This window comes from Trachypithecus francoisi, unplaced genomic scaffold (genome assembly GCF_009764315.1).
Source record: "Trachypithecus francoisi isolate TF-2019V2 unplaced genomic scaffold, Tfra_2.0 Lachesis_group20, whole genome shotgun sequence".
In the NCBI taxonomy this organism is placed as follows: Eukaryota; Metazoa; Chordata; class Mammalia; order Primates; family Cercopithecidae; genus Trachypithecus; species Trachypithecus francoisi.
The window spans coordinates 38,162,360-38,187,710 of record NW_022681466.1 but is presented as its reverse complement, the minus strand read 5'-3'; the positions used below and the strand labels follow the sequence as shown (position 1 = coordinate 38,187,710).

The 25,351-nt window shown below is 42.9% G+C and overlaps 1 protein-coding gene across 4 annotated transcripts in view; it reads right to left on the bottom strand.

Moving 5' to 3' along the window:
* Window positions 1-25,351, bottom strand: part of TADA2A (transcriptional adaptor 2A) — a 76,880-nt gene that overhangs the window by 13,164 nt on the left and 38,365 nt on the right. For all 4 annotated transcript variants that reach the window (XM_033183821.1, XM_033183822.1, XM_033183818.1 and 1 more), the window contains 3 exons: window positions 11,152-11,215; window positions 7,315-7,358; window positions 1,494-1,604 (listed from right to left, as the gene is read on the bottom strand). In XM_033183821.1, the coding sequence (XP_033039712.1) occupies window positions 1,494-1,604; window positions 7,315-7,358; window positions 11,152-11,215 (219 nt within the window). The remainder of the gene's footprint in view (window positions 1-1,493; window positions 1,605-7,314; window positions 7,359-11,151; window positions 11,216-25,351) is intronic.

Below are 25,351 nucleotides of genomic sequence, written 5' to 3'. Positions count from 1 at the left end.
AAGTTCCACCCACATGACCAAGTTCTTTTATGAAACCTATTACTTGACGTGGCCCTGATGCAAGGGAAGGACAAAAGCTCTGTGCGCAAGCCCCTGTAAGTTTCTTTACAGCTTTATTCCTATGGGAACAAAAGTGCATTGTGTTTTCCATAAACCAAAGGTTTCTGCCTCCTCTGAGCATACAGATCAGGTTGTACTGTTTGGGTTATTATGTGATAAATCATTCTAACTTGGTTGCTTTTTTGAAACAGAATGAAGGAAGAGCCTGGACAATCCATGGGGTGTAGTTCTTTGGAGTGACATATAAACCAGGGGTGTGTCCCAAACTGGGACAGGAAGTAAAGGATCAGTCACCTGGTACAAACCACACAAAGAACGCCAACAAAACAAGGTGTTTAGTGAGGACAACCAACCTGGCTCAGATAAATGTCTGCAATGCTACGTAAGAAATATTTTCATGATGAGAAAAAGGGCCTTAGTAGAGTATCCCCCCAGAACTAAACTTAAGAGGCCACATACACAAATGTCATAATGAAAGGTACAGAATAAGCCAGAGTCCATATTATTTTAACAATCTAGGCCTTACTGCCATACTAACATTTTGTTTTTTGTTTTGAAACAGGGTCGCGCTCTGTCGCTCAGGCTGGAGTGCAGTGGCATGATTTTGGCTCACGACAACCTTCACTACCCAGGTTCAAGCAATCCTCCCACCTCAGCCTCCAAAGTAGCTGAGACTACAGGTGTGCACTACCATGCCTGGCTAACTTTTGTATTTTTGTAGAGATGGAGTTTTAGTATGTTGCCCAGATTGGTCTCGAACTCCTGGACTCAAGTGATCCTCTTGCCTCGGCCTCCCAAAGTGCTGTGATTACGGGTGTGAGCCGCCACGCCCGGCCTCATAACAACTTTTAATTTTTTATAGTGAAAAATCAAATGGTAACTAGGTAAAGCTCTCACAGAAATACCACAGAAAGGCAAGAGAATGATGGAAGTACTATCTCCACAAGCTATCCGTCTCTGTCCTCATTTTAAAAACTACTTTTAATATTAAAATATTTATGAACAAAATAAAATGATGTCTGGGATTTGCTTCAGAATAATCCAGTCGAGGGCAAGAGGGGAGAGTGGGTGGTAAAGATGAAACCAGACTGGTCATGTGTTGAAAACTGCTGAAGCTGGATGATGGATACACGGGAGTTCATCATATTATTATCTCTACTTCTATATATATTTGAAAATTCCCATGATAAAAAGTAGGGAGAAAAACTACTAAATTATTATTTATCTGGGGCAATGGGGGAAGCCATTAGGGCTTTTTAACCTCTCTTCTGCTACCCCCATAGTCCCAAATTTGTCCCATGGAAATAAAGGGGAACAAAGAGAGAAATATCCATTTATTTATTTTTAGAACTCCGAATAAAACACATCATTATCTCTCCTATTTATATAAACATACACACACAAATACTGCTTAAGGCTCAAAAACCACCTACATGCATGGCTTTCAATGAATTTGTCATGTTCCACTGGCCCCACAATTCTTGCAAATCGCCTCATTGTTTCATAAAGGTCCTGGACCTCCTTGGGATACCGCCGTTCCATTACTACAGAGAAAATAAAACATAAATGTGTCATAGGAAATGTAAGGATCCCTAAGTTTTCAGCATTTTTTTTTTTAATAATTAGTAAAATAGAAGAACATTATTCATAACCTCACATGACTAACTTATCCATGACAGGAAGCAAACAGGAAAGCCAAGAATGCAAAACACTAATCATAATGACAGCACCATAGCAACTATCCCACAGGGATGTTGTTATCACTGGAGATCGTCTCCACCACTGAGCATTACTAATCTCCCACATCTACTGTTTTTTTTTTGAGATGGAATCTCACTCTGTCTCCCAGGCTGGAGTGCAGTGGTGTGATCTCAGCGCACTGCAACCTCGGTCTCCTGGGTTCAAGCAATTCTCCTACCTCAACCTCCCAAAGTAGCTGGGATTACAGACACCTGCCACCATGCCCAGCTAATTTTTGAATTTTTAGTAGAGATGGGGTTTCACCACGCTGGCCAGGCTGGTCTTGAACTCTTGACCTCAAGTGATCCGCCCACCTCGGCCTCCCAAAGTGCTGGGATTACATGCGTGAGCCACCGCGCCCAGCCACCTGTCTTTTATTTTTTTTGACATGGAGTCTTGCTCTGTGGCCCAGGCTGGAGTACAATGGTGCGATCTCAGCTCACTGCAACCTCCGCCTCCCAGGTTCAAGCAATTTTCCTGTCTCAGCCTCCCAAGTAGCTGGGATTACAGGCACGCTGCCATGCTCGGCTAATTTTTTGTATTTTAGTAGAGACGGGGTTTCACCATCTTGGCCAGGCTGGTTTTGAACTCCTGAACTCAGGCAATCTTGGCCTGCCTTGGCCTCCCAAAGTGCTAGGATTATAGGCATAAGCCACCATGCCTAGCCACCTCGCTATCTTAAACTTCACAGGGGCAGGAACTGCTGGCAGTAATGGACAAGACAATTAAAGGCAGATCTTACATTCTTAGGAAGAATTATGGCCAAAATTTATGGTATTAACTCCCACAGGAAAACAAGGAAGCTACAGACAAAATAATCCATCCAGAAGATTTCCCATTAGCTGAGAAAAGGTGTGATTTCTTGCATGTACCACCTACACATCCTCAAGCAAGATTTTTTCATCCTTCATATGGGTCATTTTGCCTTTCTCTAAACTAAATTAACTACTACAACTTAATTTACTGCTCATGAAGTTATATTTGACAACTGTCATGCAAATATCATGCAGAGACACCAGAGCAGCAACTCTGGGGATCACTACTGACCAAACATCTAATCTAAAGACGTATCTGCAAAGAAGACGGGAGAGTAAAACTGACTAACAATAACTGGTAGATTGGAGCAGTCAGGAACTCTCAAACTGCTACTTGGGTCATTTCAATCAGTAATTAGGTTAGTTCTATCTACTCTTGGACAAAAGATACAGCCTTTCATTTATGACAGCTATTATTTTTTCATAGCTTGCTTTTTTGTTTTTTATTTTTTTGAGACAGAGTCTCGCTGTGTCATCCAGGCTGGAGTGCAGTGGCACGATCTCAGCTCACTGCAACCTCCGCCTCCTGGGTTCAAGCGATTCTCCTGCCTCAGCCTCCCGAGTAGCTGGGACTACAGGCACACATCACCACGCCTGGCTGATTTTTTTTATTTTTTATTTTTTATTTTTTTATTTTTTTGAGACGGAGTCTCGCTCTGTCGCCCGGGCTGGAGTGCGCGATCTCAGCTCACTGCAAGCTCCGCCTCCCGAGTTCCCGCCATTCTCCTGCCTCAGCCTCCCAAGTAGCTGGGACTACAGGCGCCCGCCACCTCGCCCGGCTAGTTTTTTATATTTTTTAGTAGAGACGGGGTTTCACTGTGTTAGCCAGGATGGTCTCGATCTCCTGACCTCGTGATCCACCCGTCTCGGCCTCCCAAAGTGCTGGGATTACAGGCTTGAGCCACCGCGCCCGGCCGATTTTTTTATTTTTTAGTGGAGACAAGGCTTTATCATGTTGACCAGGATGGTCTCGATCTCCTGACATCATGATCCGCCTGCCTCAGCCTCTCAAAGGACTGGGATTACAGGCGTGAGCCACTGCACCCGGCCTTTTTATTTTTTATTTTTGAGATAGGGTCTCGCTCTGTTTCCCAGGCTGGAGTGCAGTGGCACAATCACAGTTCACTGTAGCCTCAACATCCCAGGCTCAAGAGATTCTCTTACCTTAGCCTCCCAAATACCTGGGACTACAGGCACATGCCCCCATGCTTGGCTTTTTTATACAGAGATGGGGATCTCCCTATGTTGCCCAGGCTGGTCTTTAACTCCTAGGGTCAATCATTCCTCCTGCCTCAGCCTCCCAAAGTGCTGGGAGCCACCACGCCCAGCCTATGACCGCTATTTAAACTAAGTCCTCTTTTTAGGTGAATCTCTTCTCTTGCAGGAGACATTCTTACCCAAAAATCCTAGAAGCTGATTTAAGGAGCAGCCATAGCTCATTAAAAAAATAAATAAACCAACAACAACAAAAAACAAAGCAGAAGAATATGGAGTAAAAATTTTAAATTTGAAGAAAAAAAAACCCTGCCTACCATATTAAGGTCAATTGTACATTCAGTATAATGGCAGCTGAAAACCTCTGAAACTACATTGCACACGCTACTTCTACACTCTCAGAAGCAACAGAGCTTCCCCTCAGCCCTCTGTTTGAAAAAATACAGATAACAGAATAATGAAGCCAAACTGACCTCTATCAGTTGAAAACAGAATTTATTTAGGAGTCAATGTCTACCAGGAGTAAAGATCAAAAATTAACTGGACTATTATGGAAAACCCAGGAATTCAGATAGAGAACCTACTACTGTGGCTACTAGAACACGATCAATTAATCTGATCCTGAATTATTTTTGCAGATCCACGGGTCTTGATAAGGATGGGGCTCACTAGGGAATCTCATACACTGCTAGAAGAAACAGAAATCAATACAACCATCTTTTGGAAAGCAACTTGGCAGCAGGCATCAATAATTTTTAGTGGTCATAATTTTAGATGTATTAATCCCACTTCTAAAAATCTACCTTTAAAAAAATCCTAAATAATGACAAAGCTTTATTCACAAGTTCATCATAGCATTATTTATGTAATGATTAAAAGAACTCAAAACAAGCTAAATACCTAAAGAGAGAAGTTAAGCATATAATTATATCTCTTACATGTATATATACAACATAACTATTAAAAGTACATATTATGTAATCTATAAAAACTGATATCCTCAAAACACTACAGTAACTTCAAAAATATGTAACATAAAGTGAAAAAGGAAATAAGGCCGGCATGGTGGCTCACACCCATAATCCCAGCACTCTAGGAGGCCGAGGTGGGCAGACTGCTTGAGTCCAAGGAGCTCAAGACCAGCCTGGACAACATGGCGAAACCCCGTCTCTACTAAAAATACAAAAAATTAGCTGGGCATGGTGGCACATGCCTATAATCCCAGCTACTTGGGAGGCTGAGGTGGGAGAATCCACCTGAGCCTGGGAGGTGGAGACTGCAGTGAGCTGAGCCACGCACTCCAGCCTGGGCAACTGGAGTGAGACTCTGTCTCAAAAAATAAATAAATAATAAAGGACCTAAAATGTAACATACTTATGATCATGGCTATATTTTAAAAAAATATATAGATTTTCTGTTGCCCAGGCTGGAGTGCAGTGACATGATTATAGCTCACTGCAGCCTTGAACTCCCGGGCTCAAGTGATCCAATGCCTCAGCCTCCCAAGTAGCTGGGATTATAGGCGCAAGCCACCATGCCTGGCTAGATATTCCTTTAGACTAAAAAGACACTTAACCTTGTTGACTGAACCCTATATTGCTATGGATTATTAAAGAAATACCCCTACAAGAATCTATCAACTAGGATATGTTTTCCAATAACCATTAGGTTATTGTACAAATCTAACCATTAGGTTATTCTTTACAAAAAAAGAATATTATGACACACAACTATTACAAATATTTTAATACAAACATTGTGATTATTATTATGATATCATCCTTCTTATTTGTGGAAGGCTCTATGTTGTGGAAGAAGAAAAAGTACAGGGACTTTTTCTGCTCTGCTTAGGTATCTCTGATATTTAAAATAGCAAAGACCAGACATGATAGCTCGAGCCTGTAATAAGGAGGCTGAGGTGGGAGTATCACTTGCACCTAGGACTTCAAGGCTGCAGCAAGATACCATCATGCCACTGCACTCCATCCTGGGCAATAGTGCAAGACCTTGTCTCTTAAGAAACAAAAAACCACAGTAAGGTCAAAGGTGGCATTTATTTTAAAAATCACTGTATGTATTTTTATCACCATCATATAATATTAAATATCATTTATTTTGTCTGCCTACAACCATCCAAAATAAAGATCACTTTCTGTTATTTATCTAAAATATTTTTACAACCTTAAGGTTATGTTATGCTTAACACATAGTTGCAAAACATGACTCTATCCAGAAAATGATTCAGTAATATTCACACTGTAATTACTATACAAATTTTTAAAAAAGAATTTTAATACATTTTGTTGACTACAAATACATTTATCTGTTTATTTTATTTATTTTTGAGACCAAGTCTCACTCTGTCGCCCAGGCTTGAGTGCAGTGGCATGATCTCGGCTCACTGCAACCTTCACCTCCTGGGTTCAAGTGATTCTCCTGCCTCAGCCTCCCGAGTAGCTGGGATTACAGGTGTGTGCCACCATGCCTGGCTAATTTTTTTTGTATTTTTAGTAGAGATAGGGTTTCACCTTGTTAGCCAGGATGGTCTTGATCTCCTAACCTCGTGATCCACCCACCTCAGCCTCCCAAAGTGCTGGGATTACAGGCAAGAACCATTGCGCATGGTCCCAAATTAATACTTTTAAACTCTCACTAGGGATCAGAATTTCCCAAAGACTTTAAAAACGCAGATGCTGTCCGGGCATGGTGGCTCACACCTGTAATCCCAGCACTTTGGGAGACCGAGGTAGGTGGATCACGAGGTCAGGAGATCGAGACTATCCTGGCTAACACGGTGAAACACTGTCTCTACTAAAAATACAAAAAGGCCGGGCGCGGTGGCTCAAGCCTGTAATCCCAGCACTTTGGGAGGCCGAGCCGGGCGGATCACGAGGTCAGGAGATCGAGACCATCCTGGCTAACACGGTGAAACCCCGTCTCTACTAAAAAATACAAAAAAAAAAAAACTAGCCGGGCGAGGTGGCGGGCGCCTGTAGTCCCAGCTACTCGGGAGGCTGAGGCAGGAGAATGGCGTGAACCCGGGAGGCGGAGCTTGCAGTGAGCTGAGATCCGGCCACAGCACTCCAGCCCGGGCGACAGAGTGAGACTCCGTCTCAAAAAAAAAATAAAAATAAAAATACAAAAAAATTAGCCAGGCGTAGTGACAGGCGCCTATAGTCCCAGCTATTCGGGAGGCTGAGGCAGAAGAATGGCGTGAACCCAGGAGGCGGAGGTTGCAGTGAGCCGAGATCGCGCCACTGCACTCCAGCCTGGGTGACAAAGTGAGACTCCATCTCAAAAAAAAAAAAAAAAAAAAAAAACGCAGATGCTGTGCCTCCAACCCCAGAGATTCTTAATTAATTAATCTGGAGTGATAGCCAGACTAATATGCAACTTGGATTAAGAACTACAATACATGATTTATTTAAAATTATTCATAATATTGGAAAAAAATTGTAAAATAAAGAAAACTGCTAATACTTACATTGAAACTTCCTAAGGTTGATTAATCCATGGTCTCTTATAATTCTAGAATGAAAAGCCACAATAATGTGTGCATTAGAATTATTTTCACATTTACTAATGCTTTCCATATATAGCTGTCATCAGACCTCTTAAACATGCTGAGGTGGAATACAGAGGTCCAAAGAAGTCACTCTCACAAACTTCTGCAGGTCAGTGAATCACTAACACAATTTTAGACTCTCAGGCATCACAGGTTTTTCCTCTTCTTGTGTATAGTAGACTCTCCATGACTATTTGCTGAACGAATGAATGAATCAATAACCACTCACAAATGCTGAAAAACATGTGTCTGTCACTTAAGATGAAACCGAAAGGAATCTCTGTTCATGTCATAAAATTAATCTATTCAGCTTGTGGGAATAATTGAGAACAGCCATTTTAGAGAAATCTGCTAACTGTAAAAGGGCATCATGATCACATATTCAACATTTACAACTGTGCATTCACACAACACTTTGACGGTACTAGAAATAAATATTGGGCATGTTTAATGAAAGGGCATCATAAAACAAAAGATTTGATAGCAACATCAACAACCGAGATCTACAATACTCTCTAGCTCGAACTGTGTTTTAAGCAAAAGAGAATTTAAACCAGGCAAAGTTATGTGTCTTGAATCTGATTTATACCAGAGGTATTCGTAACTAGCAATGAAGTTTCTCATAGGAGCAACTGGGTATGCTTCTTCAGCATTTCATGGAAGCTAACTCCAGACATGCAGAGAGTAAGTTTTACTTTAGATCAGGGGTCCCCAATCCCTGGGCCATGGGCCAGTTAGGAACCAGGCTGCACAGCAGGTGAGCAGCTTTACCACCTGAGCTCTGCCTCCTGTCAGATGAGCAGCAGCATTAGATTCTCACAGGAGCACAATCCCTATTGTGAACTGCTCATGTGAAGGATCTAGGTTGTGTGCTCCTTATGAGAATCTAACCAATGCCTGATGACCTGAGGTGGAACAGTTTCATCCCAAAACCATTCCAGCCCCCAGCCATCCATGGAAAAACTGTATTCCATGAAACCACTCCCTGATGCCAAAAAGGTTGAGGACTGCTGCTTTAGATCACGTCTTAGTTCCTCGAGAGTGAATCGCCAAGTCCCTCTTTCTTTTCTTTTACTTTTTCTTTTAGAGATGGGGTCTTCCTCTGTTGCCCAGACTGGCCTTGAACTCCTAGGCTCAAGTTATCCTCTCACCTTAGCCTCCCAAGTAGCTAGGACTAGAGGTTCATGCTACCATACCTCGCTTCTCTCCTTTTCACTGCTGAGATACTACTGTCTCTACAGTTAGTAACACCACAGTTAAATACATGCCTACACATATATACACACACCAGCACACTTATACCCTCTGCATACTCTTCTCTGAAACCAACAGGGGTTTGAGATCCATAATTTCTAAGTCTGAATGTATAATTTTTGATATGTTGCAAAGACAGGAATAACCAGTATGCTTGAAACTTGCTCGGAATTCCTTTGAAATCCTTTTAGGCCGGGCGCGGTGGCTCAAGCCTGTAATCCCAGCACTTTGGGAGGCCGAGACGGGCGGATCACGAGGTCAGGAGATCGAGACCATCCTGGCTAACACGGTGAAACCCCGTCTCTACTAAAAATACAAAAACTAGCCGGGCGAGGTGGCGGGCGCCTGTAGTCCCAGCTACTCGGGAGGCTGAGGCAGGAGAATGGCGGAAACCCGGGAGGCGGAGCTTGCAGTGAGCTGAAATCTGGCCACTGCACTCCAGTCCGGGCGACAGAGCGAGACTCCGCCTCAAAAAAAAAAAAAAAGAAATCCTTTTAGATGAACGACTTCTCATAAAATAAAAAACAGTTAGAAAGAGACCATTAACAAAGCACAACAGGGCTGGGCGCAGTGGCTCACGCCTATAATCCCAGCACTTTGGGAGGCTAAGGTGGGCGGATCACCTGAGGCCAGGAGTTTGAGACCATCCTGGCCAACATGGCGAAACCATGCCTCTACTAAAAACAAAAAAATTAGCCGGGCATGATGGCACGTGCCTGTAGTCCCAGCTACTTGGGAAGCTGAGGCATGATAATTGCTTGAACTCAGGAGGCGGACGCTGTAGTGAGCCAAGATCACATCATTGCACTCCAGCCTGGGTGACGGAGCAAGACTGTCTCAAAAATAATAATAATAAAATAAAAAATAAAAATCAAATATAAAAGCCTAACAGGCCGAGTGCAGTGGCTCACACCTGTAATTCCAGCACTCTGGGAGGCCAAGGTGGTAGGATGCCTTGAGCCTAGGAGTTCGGGACCAGCCCAGGCAACATTGTGAGACCCCATTTCAAAAAAAGTTTTTTTTTTTGACACAGAGTCTCACTCTGTCGCCCAGGCTGGAGTGCAGTGGTGTAATCTTGGCTCACTGCAACCTCCGCCTCCCAGGTTCAAGCAATTCTCCTGCCTCAGCCTCCCAAGTAGCTGGGACTACAGGTGTGCACCACCACCCCCAGCTAAGTTTTGTATTTGTAGTAGAGATGGGGTTTCACCATGTTGGCCAGGCTGGTCTTGAACTCCTGACCTCAGGTGATCCACCAGCCTCGGCCTCCCAAAGTGCTGGGATTACAGGCGTGAGCCACCACACCCGGACTAAAAAAAAGAAAAAGGTTCTAAAATTAGCCAAGTGTGGTGGTGCGCACCCGTAGTCCTAACTACTTGGGAGGCTAAGGTGGGAGGATTGTTTGAGCCCAGGAGTTGGAGACTGCAGTGAGCCATGATAGTGCCACTGCACTCCAGCCTGGGTAACAGAATTAAGTGTGAGACTCTGTCTCTTATTTAACCAAAAAAAAAAAAAAAAGGAACACAGTGGTTTATGCCTGTAATCCCAGCACTTTGGGAGGCAGAGGGGGATGGATCACTTAAGGTGGGGAGTTCGAGACCAGCCTGGCCAACATGGCAAAACCCCATCTCTATTAAAAATGCAAAAATTAGCCAGGCGTGGTGGTGCACACCTATAGTCCCAGCCACTCGGGAGGCTGAGGCAGGAGAATTACATGAACCCAGGAGGCAGAGCTTGCAGTGAGCTGAGATCACGCCACTACACTCCAGCCTGGGTGACAGAACAAGACTCCATCTCAAAAAGAAAAAGAAAAAGAAAAGAATGATTCACAAATATTAAAAAAAAAAAAGTGTAACAATAATGTCTTCATGCCTTTATTTTATCTTGTTCTTTTACTTCAAAAAGCTTAAAACAGTGTACCCATATTATTCATTGTTCATCATAACATCAATAAAGGGTAAGGACAGAGGATATAAAAATAACACAGGAATTATTATCCTCATTTGAGAGATGGAAAAATTGAGGACTAAGGAGGGTAAGAGTCTTCTCCAAGGTCAAAAGATGAGCCACAAGTGGAGCATTCTCTCATGGACTATATGTATATGTGGTCAATCACTCAAAGCTGAGGCCAGGCACAGTGGCACATGCCTGCAATCCTAACACTTTGGGAGCCGAGGAGGGAGGATCACTTAAGTCCAGGAGTTTGAGACCAGCCTGGCCAACATAGCAAAACCCCGTATCTACAAAAAACACAAAAAATTAGCCAGGCATGGTGGTGCACTGCTGTAGTCCCACATGCTCAGGAGGCTGAGGTGGGAGAATCGATTGAGCTTGGGAGGTTGAGGCTGCAGTGAGCCATGATTGTGCCGCTGCTCTCCAGCCTGGGCAACAGAGTGAGACCTTGTCTCTCTCTCTCTCTCACTCACACACACACACACACACACACACACACAAAAAACAATAATCCAAAGCTGAAAGGAGTCCAGGATGGTTTATTATACTTACTTTTTTCGTCTTTGTCTCTCCTTTAACCTGGAATGATAGATATCTACCACAGCCATCTTCAGAGCTACAAATAAATTCATACATATACTATATATACACATCACATATATATATAATATAAATAAATAAAACCAAGACAAAAATAAACCTTTTACCCAAACTTTGAACTTCATATTGCTAATTACTCCCCACTCACTAGTCTAGAAAACATAAAAATATTCCAGCATAATGAATTTCTCTATCAGTAAATAAGGTTATTTTTCCCCTATTTATATATCTTATGGCATTACTCAGATTATGATTTGTGCTTTCTGCAGTCATAAAAATGAGTAAGATCAGGTCCTCTGCCAGGACGTGAACAGAGCTGGAGGCCATTATCCTTAGCAAACTAACACAGGAACAGAAAACCAAATACCACATGTTCTTACTTTTAAGCGGGAACTAAATGATGAGAACACATGGACACGTAGAGGGGAATAACACACACTGGGGCCTATCAGAGGGTGGAGGGTGGGAGGAGGGAGAGGATCAGGAAAAACAACTAATGGGTACTAGGCTTAATACCTGGATGATGCAATAATCTGTATAACAAACCCTATGACACAAGTTTACCTGCGTAATATACCTGCATATGTACCCCTGAATTTAAAATAAAAGTTAAAAAAAATTCTGCTTTCTATTAAATACCTTTTTTGGACATTGTTATATATCTATTACTATACACAGTGAATATCTGATCTTCAGTAATACATGGGCTAGCATCAATTAGAGTACTCATAAGAATGAATATTGGGCTGGGCGTGGCGGTTCACACCTGTAATCCCAGCACTTTGGGAGGCTGAGACAGGCGGATCACCTGAGGTCAGGATTTTAAGACCAGCCTGGCCAACATGGTAAAACCCCGTATCTACAAAAATACAAAAATTAGCCAGGCATGATGGCAGGTACCTGTAATCCCAGCTACTCGTCAGGCTGAGGTGGGAGAATCAATCGCTTAAAGCCAGGAGGTGAGGTTGCAGTAAGCTGAGATCATGCCACTGTACTCCAGCCTGGGGCAACACAGTGAGACTCCGTCTCAAAAAAAGAGAATGTTGGTCGGGCGCAGTGGCTCACACCTATAATCCATCCACCGAGGTGGGTGGATCACTTGGGGTCAGGAGTTCGAGATCAGCCCGGCCAATATGGTGAAAGCCTGTCTTTACTAAAGATACAAATATTGGCTAGACATGGTGGCAAGTGCCTGTAGTCCCGGCTACTCAAAAGGCTGAGGCAGGAGAATCACTTGAACCCGGGAAGCAGAGGTTGCAGTGAGCTGAGATGGCGCCACTACATTCCAGCCTGGGTGTTACAGCGAGGCTCCATCTCAAAAAAAAAAAAAAAAAAAAAAAAAAAAAATCGATCATGGTCTTAACTGCACAGGAGTAAGAGAATGTCAAGGCAAGACTAATGTGAATAAAGGTACAGTGTAGACAAGTGGGAGTTTTCAGTTGGAAAGCAGCAACTGTTTAGAGTGTAGAGTTTCGCATTCTGTAGTGAAAAGTTCCAGCAAGTACCCTAAGCAGTATAAAAGCCCTGCTTGGTTTCCCGGGACCCAATCCTTTCCTGGCTTTAGTCTTATGTTAAAGACACAGAGAATAAGGAGGAAAGAGGCTGTAAATAATAAAAGTGTTAATGAGTACAATAGTTCTGGTTCTTTCTTTCCCTAGCCACTCTTTCCATCTTCAGAGCTCCGAAGGTTCTGTTCTAATTTCTTTTTACCCCTCACCTTAGTCCTATAAACTCCTCTACTTCTATGTGTCCAAGTACCATCAAAATGTATAATTTCAAACTCAATATCCATTTTAAGCTCCAGTTCCTACTGGTATCATTACTCACATGGCCTTCAGTTGCAAACTTATATTCTACCCCTTTCCTATCCTATAAAACTCCTATATTGGATAACTGCATCACAGTAAAGATAGCTGTCCAAGACAGAACTCAATCTAGATTCTTCCTCCTTCCCCTCCATAGTCAATGAGTCTTAGCCACACTGCACTTAACACTTACATCTCTCAGATTCATCCCTTCATCCCTAACCCTATTCCCTAGCTCAGGCATCTTGTCTCTCCTGTCATCTTCATGCTATCTTGTAGGAGAGGCATCATTACTTATTGACTCCATTCTTGCGTTACTCTAACTCATCCCTTCCAAACGGTACTTGAGAAATATTTTAAAGCACAATGTAATGGTGCAATTCCCTAGCTCATAATTCTTCAGTGGCTTCTCATCCACATACAGTTCAAACTCTTGCATGTTACACAAGACTATTTACTGTCTTGATTATGCCTACCTTTCCACTCATTTTTTTTTTTTTTGAGACGGAGTCTCACTCTGTTGCCCAGGCTGGAGTGCAGGGGTGCTTGGCTCACTGCAACCTCTGCCTCCCGGGTTCAAGGGATTCTCCTGCCTCAGCCTCCCGAGTAGCTGAGATTACAGGTGTGCACCACCGCGCCTGGCTAATTTTTGTATTTTTAGTGGAGACAAGGTTTCGCCATGTTGGCCAGGCTGGTTTTGAACTCCTGACCTCAAGTAATTTACCCGCTTCAGCCTCCCGAAGTGCTGGAATTACAAGGGTGAGCTACTGCACTGGCCCCATTCTTGTTTCCTATCACTTCCAAGTAGGAAAAACACTGAAATTGTCTAAATGTTTTTTAGACAATTTTTCTGTGTTAATGCTATATTCTAAATCTGCCTTAATTGAAAATGAAATGTGTATTTTAAAAAACATCATAAGCGGCTGGGCGCAGCGGCTCATGCCTGTAATCCCAGCACTTTGGGAGGCCGAGGCAGGTGGGTCACGAGGTCAGGAGATCAAGACCATCCTGGCTAACAAGGTGAAACCCCATCTCTACTACAAATACAAAAAATTAGCCAGGCGTGGTGGCGGGCACCTGTAGTCCAGCTACTCAGGAGGCTGAGGCAGGAGAATGGCCTGAACCCAGTAGACGGAGCTTGCAGTGGGCCGAGATCACGCCACTGCACTCCAGCCTGGGCGACAGAGTGAGACTCCGTCTCAAAAACAAACAAACAAACAAACAAACTTCAGAAGCAAAAAACTCCCACAGTTTTTCTTTTTTTTTTAATAACCAGAAGAACCTCTAGGGTTAAGAAAGGAATGCCAGATAGTAACAACGCTAGAAGAAAATATGAGTAATGCAAAACTTAGCACTATGCTACATTAAACCTTTCTTCTCACGGATTCTGAAAGCACCTTGAGATTTAATGATTGCAATAGAATCTGAAATTTTCTTAATAACTTATCAATTAAGCTTTGTGTATGTTGAGAGTTTGGTATTGTTTTAATTACTGAATGCATTTGTGGAAGAGGCTCTATAGCACAATATAACCTGCCATGTGTCCTCTGAAAAACTAAAATACGTTATACAAATGTTAGGTAATATAATTTATATTTTTTTATAGTCCAATCTTTAAGCATCTGATCTGTCAACCTGGTGTTTTGAACCAACTCGGGGAGCTGACACTTTCACAGGCTTCACAATCTTTTGTGTAGCTGCTGCCTTAGCAGCAGCCATTGCGGTCTTTTTAGATGCTAGCTTAGCCTTTTTTGCTTCCTTAGCAGCCCTGCTAGCTTGTTTTCATTAAGCCTTTTTAACTTCATGTTTCTCATTCCTCTTGGCCACTATATTAGCAAGAGATGCACCAGTAATGGCCCTCTGGAATTTGACTGCTCAGCAGGTTCTTTTCTTTTGAATTTATTCCAAGTGTCCCTTTTTTATGCTTTCTTCTGTAGAAGACCAGTTTATCTGCTGAGGATTCCTTAAAAGGAATGCCCTTGGCCAGGCACAGTGGCTCACACCCGTAATCCCAGCACTTTGGGAGGCCAAGGCAGGTGGATCATGAGGTCAGAAGTTCAAGACCAGCCTGGCCAAGATGGTGAAACCCCATCTCTACTAAAAATACAAAAATTAGCCGGACGCGGTGGCTCAAGCCTGTAATCCCAGCACTTTGGGAGGCCGAGACGGGTGAATCACGAGGTCAGGAGATCGAGACCATCCTGGCTAACATGGTGAAACCCCGTCTCTACTAAAAAATACAAAAAACTAGCCGGGCGAGGTGGCGGGCCCCTGTAGTCCCAGCTACTTGGGAGGCTGAGGCAGGAGGATGGCGGGAACCCGGGAGGCGAAGCTTGCAGTAAGCTGAGATCCGGCCACTGCACTCCAGCCTGGGCGACAGAGCGAGACTCCGTCTCAAAAAAAAAAAAAAAAAAAAAAAAAATTAGCCGTGCGTGGTGGCGGGCACCTGTAATCCCAGCTACTCAGGAGGCTCAGGAGGCTGAGGCAGAGAATTGCTTGAACCCAGGAGGTGGAGGTGGCAGTGAGCTGAGATCACGCCACTGCACTCCAGCCTGGGCGACAGAGCAAGACTCCAAAAAAAAGAAAAAAGAAAGAAAGAAAGGAACGCCCTTACATTTCGCACTAAGGAACTGGAAAACCTTGCCATCAGTCCTGGCATAGCGCCTCTTGTGTTTGGGGTAGATCTTGTACCTGCTGAAACTGCACAGCTCAACTTTTAGGGCAGAAGCTCCAGGGGCTCAATGCTAGGTAATATAATTTCTAATAACATACCAGCCTTTGTAACAAAGAATTTGGCTACGTTATTAGAATCAGTTCTTTCAGCTGGGCGTGGTGGCTCACGCCTGTAATCCCAGCACTTTGGGAGGCTGAGGCAGGTGGATCACCTGAGGTCAGGAGTTCAAGACCAGCCTGGCCAACATGGCGAAACCCTGTCTCTACTAAAAAATACAAAAAATTAGCTGGGTGTGCTAGTGGGTGCCTGTAATCCCAGCTACTCAAGAGGCTGAGGCAGGAGAATCGCTTGAACCCAGGAGACGGAGGTTGCAGTCAGCCGAGATCACACCACTGCACTCCAGCCTGGGCAACAAGAGTAAAACTCTGTCTCAAAAAAAAAGAATCAGTTCTTTCAAGGTAGTAAGCTTCAATCCAAAATAGAGCCTAGAGCCTCTGGAATGCTGATTAACTCTGAAGAGTAATACAATTTCATTCCTCATCCAAAGAATGTGAGATCCAAGTTCCAGTTTAGCCCATGGGGGCAATGAGTCAACACATTATTTACATGTTCTACTATAGTAAGTTTTAAACTGTATGTTCAAATAAAATCTTATTTGGAACAGATAAGTCAAATCTGCTCTAGCTGAACCCCTTCTGCCTGTTTTAGCTCCAGCTGCCTTTCTCAGAAGTAGTCCCTGAAGGTGCCTCCATGGAACAACTGGAAGCCACACTTCTGCTGGAAGTAGATGTTAGGGTAGAGAAAAAGTGGGACCAATCAAATAAAAGAACAGAACACAATGGCTTATTAGAATCAACAATTTCTTTTATTACATGAAAGCAAACAAAAACTGAGCAATGTACAATCCTGAGATGCACTGTTAATGACCCTGATAAGGTAACAGAAATAAATTCTGATACCACATACTGACTCATTACTGTGCATCTCACTGCTACCTGCCCTTAAGATACTCCCTTTTTTCTCTCTCTCTCTCTACATGTTCTTATCTGAAGGATATTCTTAGACTGGAAAGTTCAATACCAAAATCTTACATGCTGGGTTATGAGCAGATGTCCTATATATATGTATGTAACTTCAATCACTGGGAGATGTCCAGGAGTTCTTTATCCAGGCCATTCTCCCTTGGGTCTGAGATAAAAATAACCTAAGTCCTATCCGGATAATCTGAAGAGGTGAGGAAATGCAGTATTTTTAAAAGTTTAAGGGTAAAAAAGAAAAATTAACTACCATGGATTCGTTTTGTTCATTTCTAACAAGTTCAAATATTTAAACAACACTGGTTTATTTTTCCTTATCCTGCCCACAAACTAAAAATAATTCAATACTGTCAGGTCCAAGATTTAAGGCAATAGTTTTCAAACTCTTTTTTTTAGGTAGCAGAACTCTTTCTACAAATGAAATATTTCTTGATTTATATGGTTGTTACATATAAAAGTCCAGCTATCATAGAATGCCTATACCTGTCATTGTTTTATAATACAGTTGCTGTGGAATGACGGGCTTTAGAATGCTATGCTGGTGGAGATGCACTTTACAAGCCTATGGGTAGAAGTGGTGGGTAGAAACAAGGATAGAAAGTGCCTCTGATATACAGTATAACCAAACACAAGTTTTATAGTGGACTTTATCTCTTAAGAGAAAGGAAGGATTAGGAAATCAACAGTTCAAGGCAGAAAGGGAAACAAATACAATAATGATAGCTAAAACACACTGAGTACTTACCATATTTCAGGATCTTTTTTTTTTTGAGATGGAGTCTCGCTCTGTCTCCCAGGCTGGAGTGCAGTGGCATGATCTCAGCTCACTGCAACCTCCACCTCCCAGATTCAAGGCATTCTCCTGCCTCAATCTCCCAAGTAACTGGGATTACAAGTGCATGCCCCCATACCCAGATAATTTTTGTATTTTTAGTAGAGACGGGGTTTTGCCATGTTGGCCAGGCTGGTCTGCAACTCCTGACTTCAAGTGATCCAATGCCTTGGCCTCCCAAAGTGCTGGGAATACAGGTGTGAGCCACCATACCTGGCCATATTTCAGGATCTTTATAAGCCTTATCTCATTTATCTACCCAGTAAGATGAATTTAATAGGAAAGAAAATGTCTTAGAGAGCCAGTAAAATTACCGCTAACTGGCTGGGCACGGTGGCTCAAGCCTGTAATCCCAGCACTTTGGGAGGCCCAGATGGGCGGATCATGAGGTCAGGAGATCGAGACCATCCTGGCTAACACGGTGAAATCCTGTCTCTACTAAAAAATACCAAAAACTAGTCGGGCGTGGTGGCGGGCGCCTGTAGTCCCAGCTACTCAGGAGGCTGAGGCAGGAGAATGGCGTAAACCCGGGAGGTGGAGCTTGCAGTGAGCTGAGATCCGGCCACTGCACTCCAGCCTGGGCGACAGAGCGAGACTCCGTCTCAAAAAAAAAAAAAAAAAATTACCGCTAATTTTAACAGAACATTTTTGCGATTTATTTTTTATTTCTGAGACAGTTTCGCTCTTGTCGCCCAGGCTGAAGTGCAACAGTGCAGTCTTAGGTCACTGCAACCTCTGTCTCCTAGGTTCAAGCAATTCTTCTGTCCCCACCTCCCAAGTAGCTGGGATTACAGGAGCCCGCCACCACACTTGGCTAATTTTTCTATTTTTAGTAGAGATGGGGTTTCACCGTGTTGGCCAGGCTGATTTCAAACTCCTGACCTCAGGTGATTTACCTGTTTCGGCCTCCCAAAGTGCTGGCATTACAGGCATGAGCCACCACACCAGGCCCATTTCTGTGATTTTTGTAAGACACAACATGCCATGTTGTTTCCTGAGATTTGTGTGGGAGTGATTTAATTTTTAAAAAAGGCCGGGCATGGTGGCTCACACCCGTAATCCCAGCACTTTGAGAAACCGAGGTGGGCAGATGGCTTCAGCTTAGGAGTTTGAGACCAGCCTGGGCAACATAGTGAAACCCTGTTTCTACAAAAATGTACCAAAAAATTAGTCAGACATGGTGGTATGTGCCTGTAGTCCCAGCTACTTGGGAGGTTGAGGTAGGAGAATCGCTCCAGCCTGGGAGGCAGAGGCGGCAGTGAGCTAAGATTGCACCACTGCACTCCAACCTGGGCTACAGAGGGTGTCTCAAAACAAAACAAAACAAAACAAAAAAACCCTGTAATCCCAGCACTTTGGGAAGCTGAGGTGGGAGGATCGCTTGAGGCCAGGAATTTTAAGACCAGCTTGGGCAACACATTGAAATTCTGTCTCTACAAAAATTTTTTTGGCCGGGCGCGGTGGCTCAAGCCTGTAATCCCAGCACTTTGGGAGGCCGAGACGGGCGGATCACAAGGTCAGGAGATCGAGACCATCCTGGCGAACACTGTGAAACCCCGTCTCTACTAAAAAATACAAAAAACTAGCCGGGCGAGGTGGCGGGCGTCTGTAGTCCCAGCTACTCGGGAGGCTGAGGCAGGAGAATGGCGTGAACCCGGGAGGCGGAGCTTGCAGTGAGCTGAGATCCGGCCACTGCACTCCAGCCCCGGCGACAGAGCAAGACTCCGTCTCAAAAAAAAAAAAAAAAAAAAAAAAATTTTTTTTATAAATTAGCCAGGTGTGGTAGCGTGTGCCTGTTGTCCTAGCTACTTGCGAGGCTAAGGACGGAAGATCATTTGAGCCCAGGAATTCAAGGCTGCAGTGAGCTAAAGATTGTACCACCGCATTCCAGCCTGGGCAACAGAATAAGACTCTGTTTCTTTAAAAAAAAAAAAAAAAAAAGCCTCTAAATAAATACTGCTGATAATTGGTACTACAGTTTGATCATTTCAGTAGGTTAAACTTGTACAACTGGCTCTGGAGAACAAAAGGAAGAAAAGAAACACATAGGAGCAAATGGGAGGAGAACTGGAATTCTCCCAGAGAAAAATTCATTTTGATGCTATCTCTGAGCATACTCAGATAGCAGCAACTGAATACAAGATCTTAACTGTATGAATAACCTAGGGAGGACCACAGCACAGCAGGCAGAACAGAAATGAGAAGGCACAATCTACAAGAATGAGAATCACTTGTTCAGTCTACTTTAAGCAGCTGGAAGCTGCAGTATAAGCTGGCAAACAGAGAACCAGAGATCATTACAAACCAACCAACCAACCAACCAACCAACCAACCAAAATCACCTGTAATTTGTCCATTGCTACAAAGCCCCTGAAAGCTCAGCTTTGGGGGAAGCATAGTCTCCCTGTGATTACACTGGAGACTGATAAAATTTCCAAACGGCTAGCCTTAAAATATTTCAAGAAGTGGGCAGAAGTCAGAGGCAGCTCCTTCCCACTGCAATGTATTTCTAACATTGTTCAAAATAGCTAACAACATGTTTCTGTTTTCTTGACAGAAGGCACTTACTGCTTGCTTGGCAAGAAAACTAACTCAGAGGCCTTAACTGCAGGGAGGCCAATCAAAATCCCTACTGCAACCAAATAAGTAGAAACCTATGACACAGGTATTCCCCAGAAGCAACACTTTTTAAGTCATTTCCCCCAAGCTTTTGGCCAAGATGCACACAAATAATTTTGTGAAAGGAAGATCATGTGATCTAATGGCTAAAGTCAGCAACTAGGAAGCATTAGGCCAAGCTTATCCAACCCTTGGCTCATGAGTCACATGCAGCCCAGGACGGCTTTGAATGCAGCCCAATACAAATTAGTAAACTTTCTTAAGACATTATGAGTTAGTTTTTTTTTTCTCCTTAGCTCATCAGCTATTGTTAATGTATTTTATGTGTGGCCCAGTACAATTCTTCTTCTTTCAATGTGGGCCAGGGAAGCCAAAATATTAGATATCCCTGGATTAGGCAAATTATTTAACTTGTCTGCTTCCCTGAATGTAAAACTGGAAAATATATATTCCTCAGGAATGTTTTGAAGCTATAGAAGGTAACAAATGTGAAATCTCACAAAAATGAAACAGCAACAAACATTCAAAGTTGAGCCTGGGCAATATAGGGAGACCCTGTCTCTACAAAAAAATTTTAAAAATTAGCCAGGTGTGATAGTACACACGTGTAGTCCCAGCTACTCAGGTGGCTGAGGTGAGAGGACAGTTTGAGCCCAGGAGGTTGAGGCTGCAGTGAGTCATGATTGTGTCACTGCACTCTAGCCTGGGCAACAGGGCGTGACCCTGTCTCAAAAAAAAAAAAAAAAAATCAAGATTGTAAAGATAGTTAAGTATTGCACAGTATAAAGAACACAGATTTGGGGATGACTCTACCTCTTGCTGGCTATATGATCTCAGGCAAGTTATCTAACCTTTCTATGCTTCAATGTCCCCATCCATAAAATGAGGATAATAATAATATGCAACTCATAAGGTTTTGAGGATTAAATGACTTAATATATATGAAGGGTTTAGAATGGTAACTAATAGTAAATGTTGTATGTATTAGCAATTATTATTGATAGTATTCATGTCTAAAATATCCTATGTATAAAACAGTGAAATCAGGCCTGGCATGGTGGCTCACACCTGTAATCTCAGCACTTTGAGAGGTTGAGGTGGGTGGATCACGAGGTCAGGAGATGGAGACCATCCTGGCTAACACGGTGAAACCACGTCTCTACTAAAATCACAAACAATTAGCCAGGTGTGGTGGCGGGCGCCTGTAGTCCCAGCTACTTGGGAGGCTGAGGCAGGAGAATGGCGTGAACCCAGGAGGCAGAGCTTGGAGGAGCTTGCAGTGAGCCGAGATCGCGCCACTGAACTCCAGCCTGGGCGACAGAGCAGGACTCCGTCTCAAAAAAAAAAAAAAAGTGAAATCACTATAAAGCGAAAGGAACTGCCAGTAGGTGAATATACAGAGATCAAACTGGACCTTTGCTCTACTAATTATTAAAGGATCTAAAGGCTAATAATATGTGCCAAAGAAATACAATTTGAAAACTACAGTGGGAGGTGAAGGGGTCCACAGATGCACACCTAGGATTGACAACTTGCTGAAATTACTTTTCCAGACAGAGGGAGAAGAAATTGTGAACTGTACTAACGTGCAACCCTGAGAAGTATTGGAAACACAGACCCAACCCATAGGAGGAGCTCATCATACCTCTTGCTTGCCTGGGTTATGGGGCAACAATGACTTAGAAGACACTACAACCAGGACTTTAGGATGCTGAGACACTCAGAGAAAGAGTACTCCAAAATTTAGGAAGAATTTTTACAAATGAAAGGAGATGAGGAAAGAGATGGCAGCAAGAAGGAACTACACTAAGCATGTGCACTGAGATCTCACAACATACATGAGACAAGAGAGTTCTAAGATGTGAGTCTTCTCTATCTCTCTTTCTGAACCAAACATTTCCACTTATTTCAATAAAATATGAGTAAGTACCAATTAGGGATCACGGAACTTCCTTATTTTTCCTTGGATACTGCTTCACTCACAGTATCCATTTGAAATACATTCTGAAAGCCTTCTGGTATGGTTGCAAGGCAATTATCCCTCATTGTGTGCAGTGAACCATACAAACCAAATTTATTAAACAAATTCCATGATTCAAGACAAAATCTTTGTGTGGGTGAGGAAAAGGTCTTGGTGGCATCAGCCAATATTCTGGATAGGTTCTAAATACAAAACCCAGACAGTCTGCAACCTTCTAGTAGTTCTAAATGAGGAACCATAAAAATAATGTTGTTAATGCTCAGTAATATTAAGAGTATAATGGTATAATGGAATGGTAATAACACGAATCTGAATTATGTACCATGTTTCATTAGAGACATTTACACTCTGACTAATCAGTGTCACCTCTTCTTTAATGGCAGAGGACACAAAGAAACAGGGGGCAAGATTCCAAGGACTTACTCACGATTATACCATGACTCAGAAGCAAGCCAGAGGCTGAATCAGTGTCCTGATTTCCACAAAATCTGCGCCCCCTCTCTGTTCCAGGTGTGCTTATAAAGTCTTTTTATTCCTTCCTGACTTTCCATATGCTCCTAGTGCACTTCACTGAGTGTTCTGGGAGTGACAGACAGCTCAGGGACAATATGCCCCTGGACATGGTCATGCTGCCACAGGAGCTACTATAAGAACTCAGAGCTGTAAACAAAATACCTCTCTGTGGCATGAACAAGTCATTCCTTTGATCTGCAGTGCTGACAAGCTTCTTTAAAATGTTATCATCTTTTTTATTTTTTAGAGGTGGGGGTCTCACTTTGTTGTCTAGGCTGATCTTGAACTCCTGGGCTCAAGAAATCCTCCCGCTTTGGCCTCCCAAAGTGTTAGGATTACAGGTGTGAGCCACCATACCCAAATCTAAAGTGTTATCATCTTTTTAAAAGCATTCATTTAGGGCCGGATGCGGTGGCTCACCCCTGTAATTCCAGCCCTTTGGGAGGCAGAGATGGGCAGATCAGTTGAGGCCAAGAGTTTGAGACCAGCCTTGCAAACATGGCAAAACCCCATCTCTACTAAAAATATAAAAATTAGCCAGGCATGGTGGCACTAATTCCAGCTTTGCCAGAGGCTGAGGCACGAGAATCATTTGAGCCTGGGAGGCAGAAGTTGCAGTGAGCCGAGATCATGCTACTGCGCTCCAGCCTGGGTGACAGAGTAAGACTCTGTCACAAAAAAAAAAAAAAATAAAAGCACTCATATAAACGTCTTACAGTTTACTATGGGGCAGAGGGAAAGAATTATTATTTATGTTGTATTAAACCTACTATGTATAAAGATTAAAAAGTTTCAGTTATAGCTCAAATGAAAATAATTTACAGGGCTATAGAAACTTCAGGGAGAATACACTAAAGTATGTTATGGGTTTGAAAAGCTAACTGAACTATAAATTGCTGACAATCGCTTGTTTCTTTTTATCTCCACTTAATTACAAAAAGGACCTCAAGTGAACTAGAAGGAACTGCAAGCCCTGCTCCCACGAAGAATGAAGAATGAAATTAAATACCGACCATTACTACAGTTTTCTTAATAATGTTGGGAAGTACGAATGAAGACCTTAGATTAGGCTCTAGAGAAGTGATTCAGCAAGTCGAGCCATTATTAACATTATAGATGTTGACTTTAAAATTCTGTAAGAAATAAATACATAAGTAAAAATAAAAAGCAGGAAGGAGGAGGAAAAACAATAATAATATTTATAAAATTTGTTTTAAGGGATTTTTAGAGACAGGGTCTCACTGTGTTGCCCACGCTGGTATTAAACTCCTGGCCTCAAGTGATCATCCAGCCTCAGCCTCCCAAAGTGCTAGGATTATAGGTGTGAGCCACCATGCCCAGCCAAAAATTTGGTATTTTTGAGCAGAATCTAAAAGAATTATATTTATGAAGCTGCCCCTTTTGCACATAGTCTGGCGTTCTGTAAGAAAGGTACAAGCCAGAAAACAATACCATTTTAATTAAAGCTGGTGTGTATGAGGAGAAATACTGAATGGCAGTCTGCATACTACCTTCAAAGAGAACACCACAAGAGGTGAGAAAAGACAACATGAGTCACTGGGATTGATGAGACTCACATGGAAGACTGAACAAATACAATGGATTTAGTTAATGCTAAAGTAGTTTGCTTTCAAGCTTTCCTCTTTTAGTTCGATCTGCGTCAGTTTGACTTTCCTTAAAGTTGTGTGGGAGAAAAGGAGGAATAAAATTTTGCCAAAAAACAAAAAAAAAACCAAAAAAAAAAACCCACTGCTCAAGAAATGTGTAGAGAAAAATTTCTTAAGGTAAAATTTTTATGAGGACTATTTCTTTCTTCTTTTTTTTTTTTGAGACACAGTCTCGCTCTGTCGCCCGGGCTGGAGTGCAGTGGCCGGATCTCAGCTCACTGCAAGCTCCGCGTCCCGGGTTCACGCCATTCTCCTGCCTCAGCCTCCGGAGTAGCTGGGACTACAGGCGCCCGCCACCTCGCCCGGCTAGTTTTTTGTATTTTTTAGTAGAGACGGGGTTTCACCGGGTTAGCCAGGATGGTCTCAATCTCCTGACCTCGTGATCCGCCCGTCTCGGCCTCCCAAAGTGCTGGGATTACATTTTGTATTTTTTTTTTAGTAAAGACGGGGTTTCACCGTGTTAGCCAGGATGGTCTCGATCTCCTGACCTCGTGATCCACCCGTCTCGGCCTCCCAAAGTGCTGGGATTACATTTTGTATTTTTTTTTAGTAGAGACGGGGTTTCACCGTGTTAGCCAGGATGGTCTCAATCTCCTGACCTCGTGATCCGCCCGTCTCGGCCTCCCAAAGTGCTGGGATTACAGGCTTGAGCCACCGCACCCGGCCAAGGACTATTTCTTTATCTTAGATCTGGTATAACAAATATCCAGGCAGCTCTTCTATGGAGAGAAAAGAATCAAGTTCCCCTTTTAGGGACCGTGTACCAGTTCACGTAAGGTGAAAACTTGATTTATAATTTAACAAGTATTTTACTTGTCTTTCCTGCCTGGGATGTAAATTTAACAGAAATAATGAAGATGCTGTTTGGGAAATACAGATTCCAATAGATAATTACTGATCTCTGAACTAAAATTTAAAAAAAAAAAAGGATTGAGTATCATTATGTAGTATTAGTATATATTAGTATGTAGTTCACTGAAAATGGAAAGAAGGAAAAAAGGGACTCAAAGTCTAACTATCTACT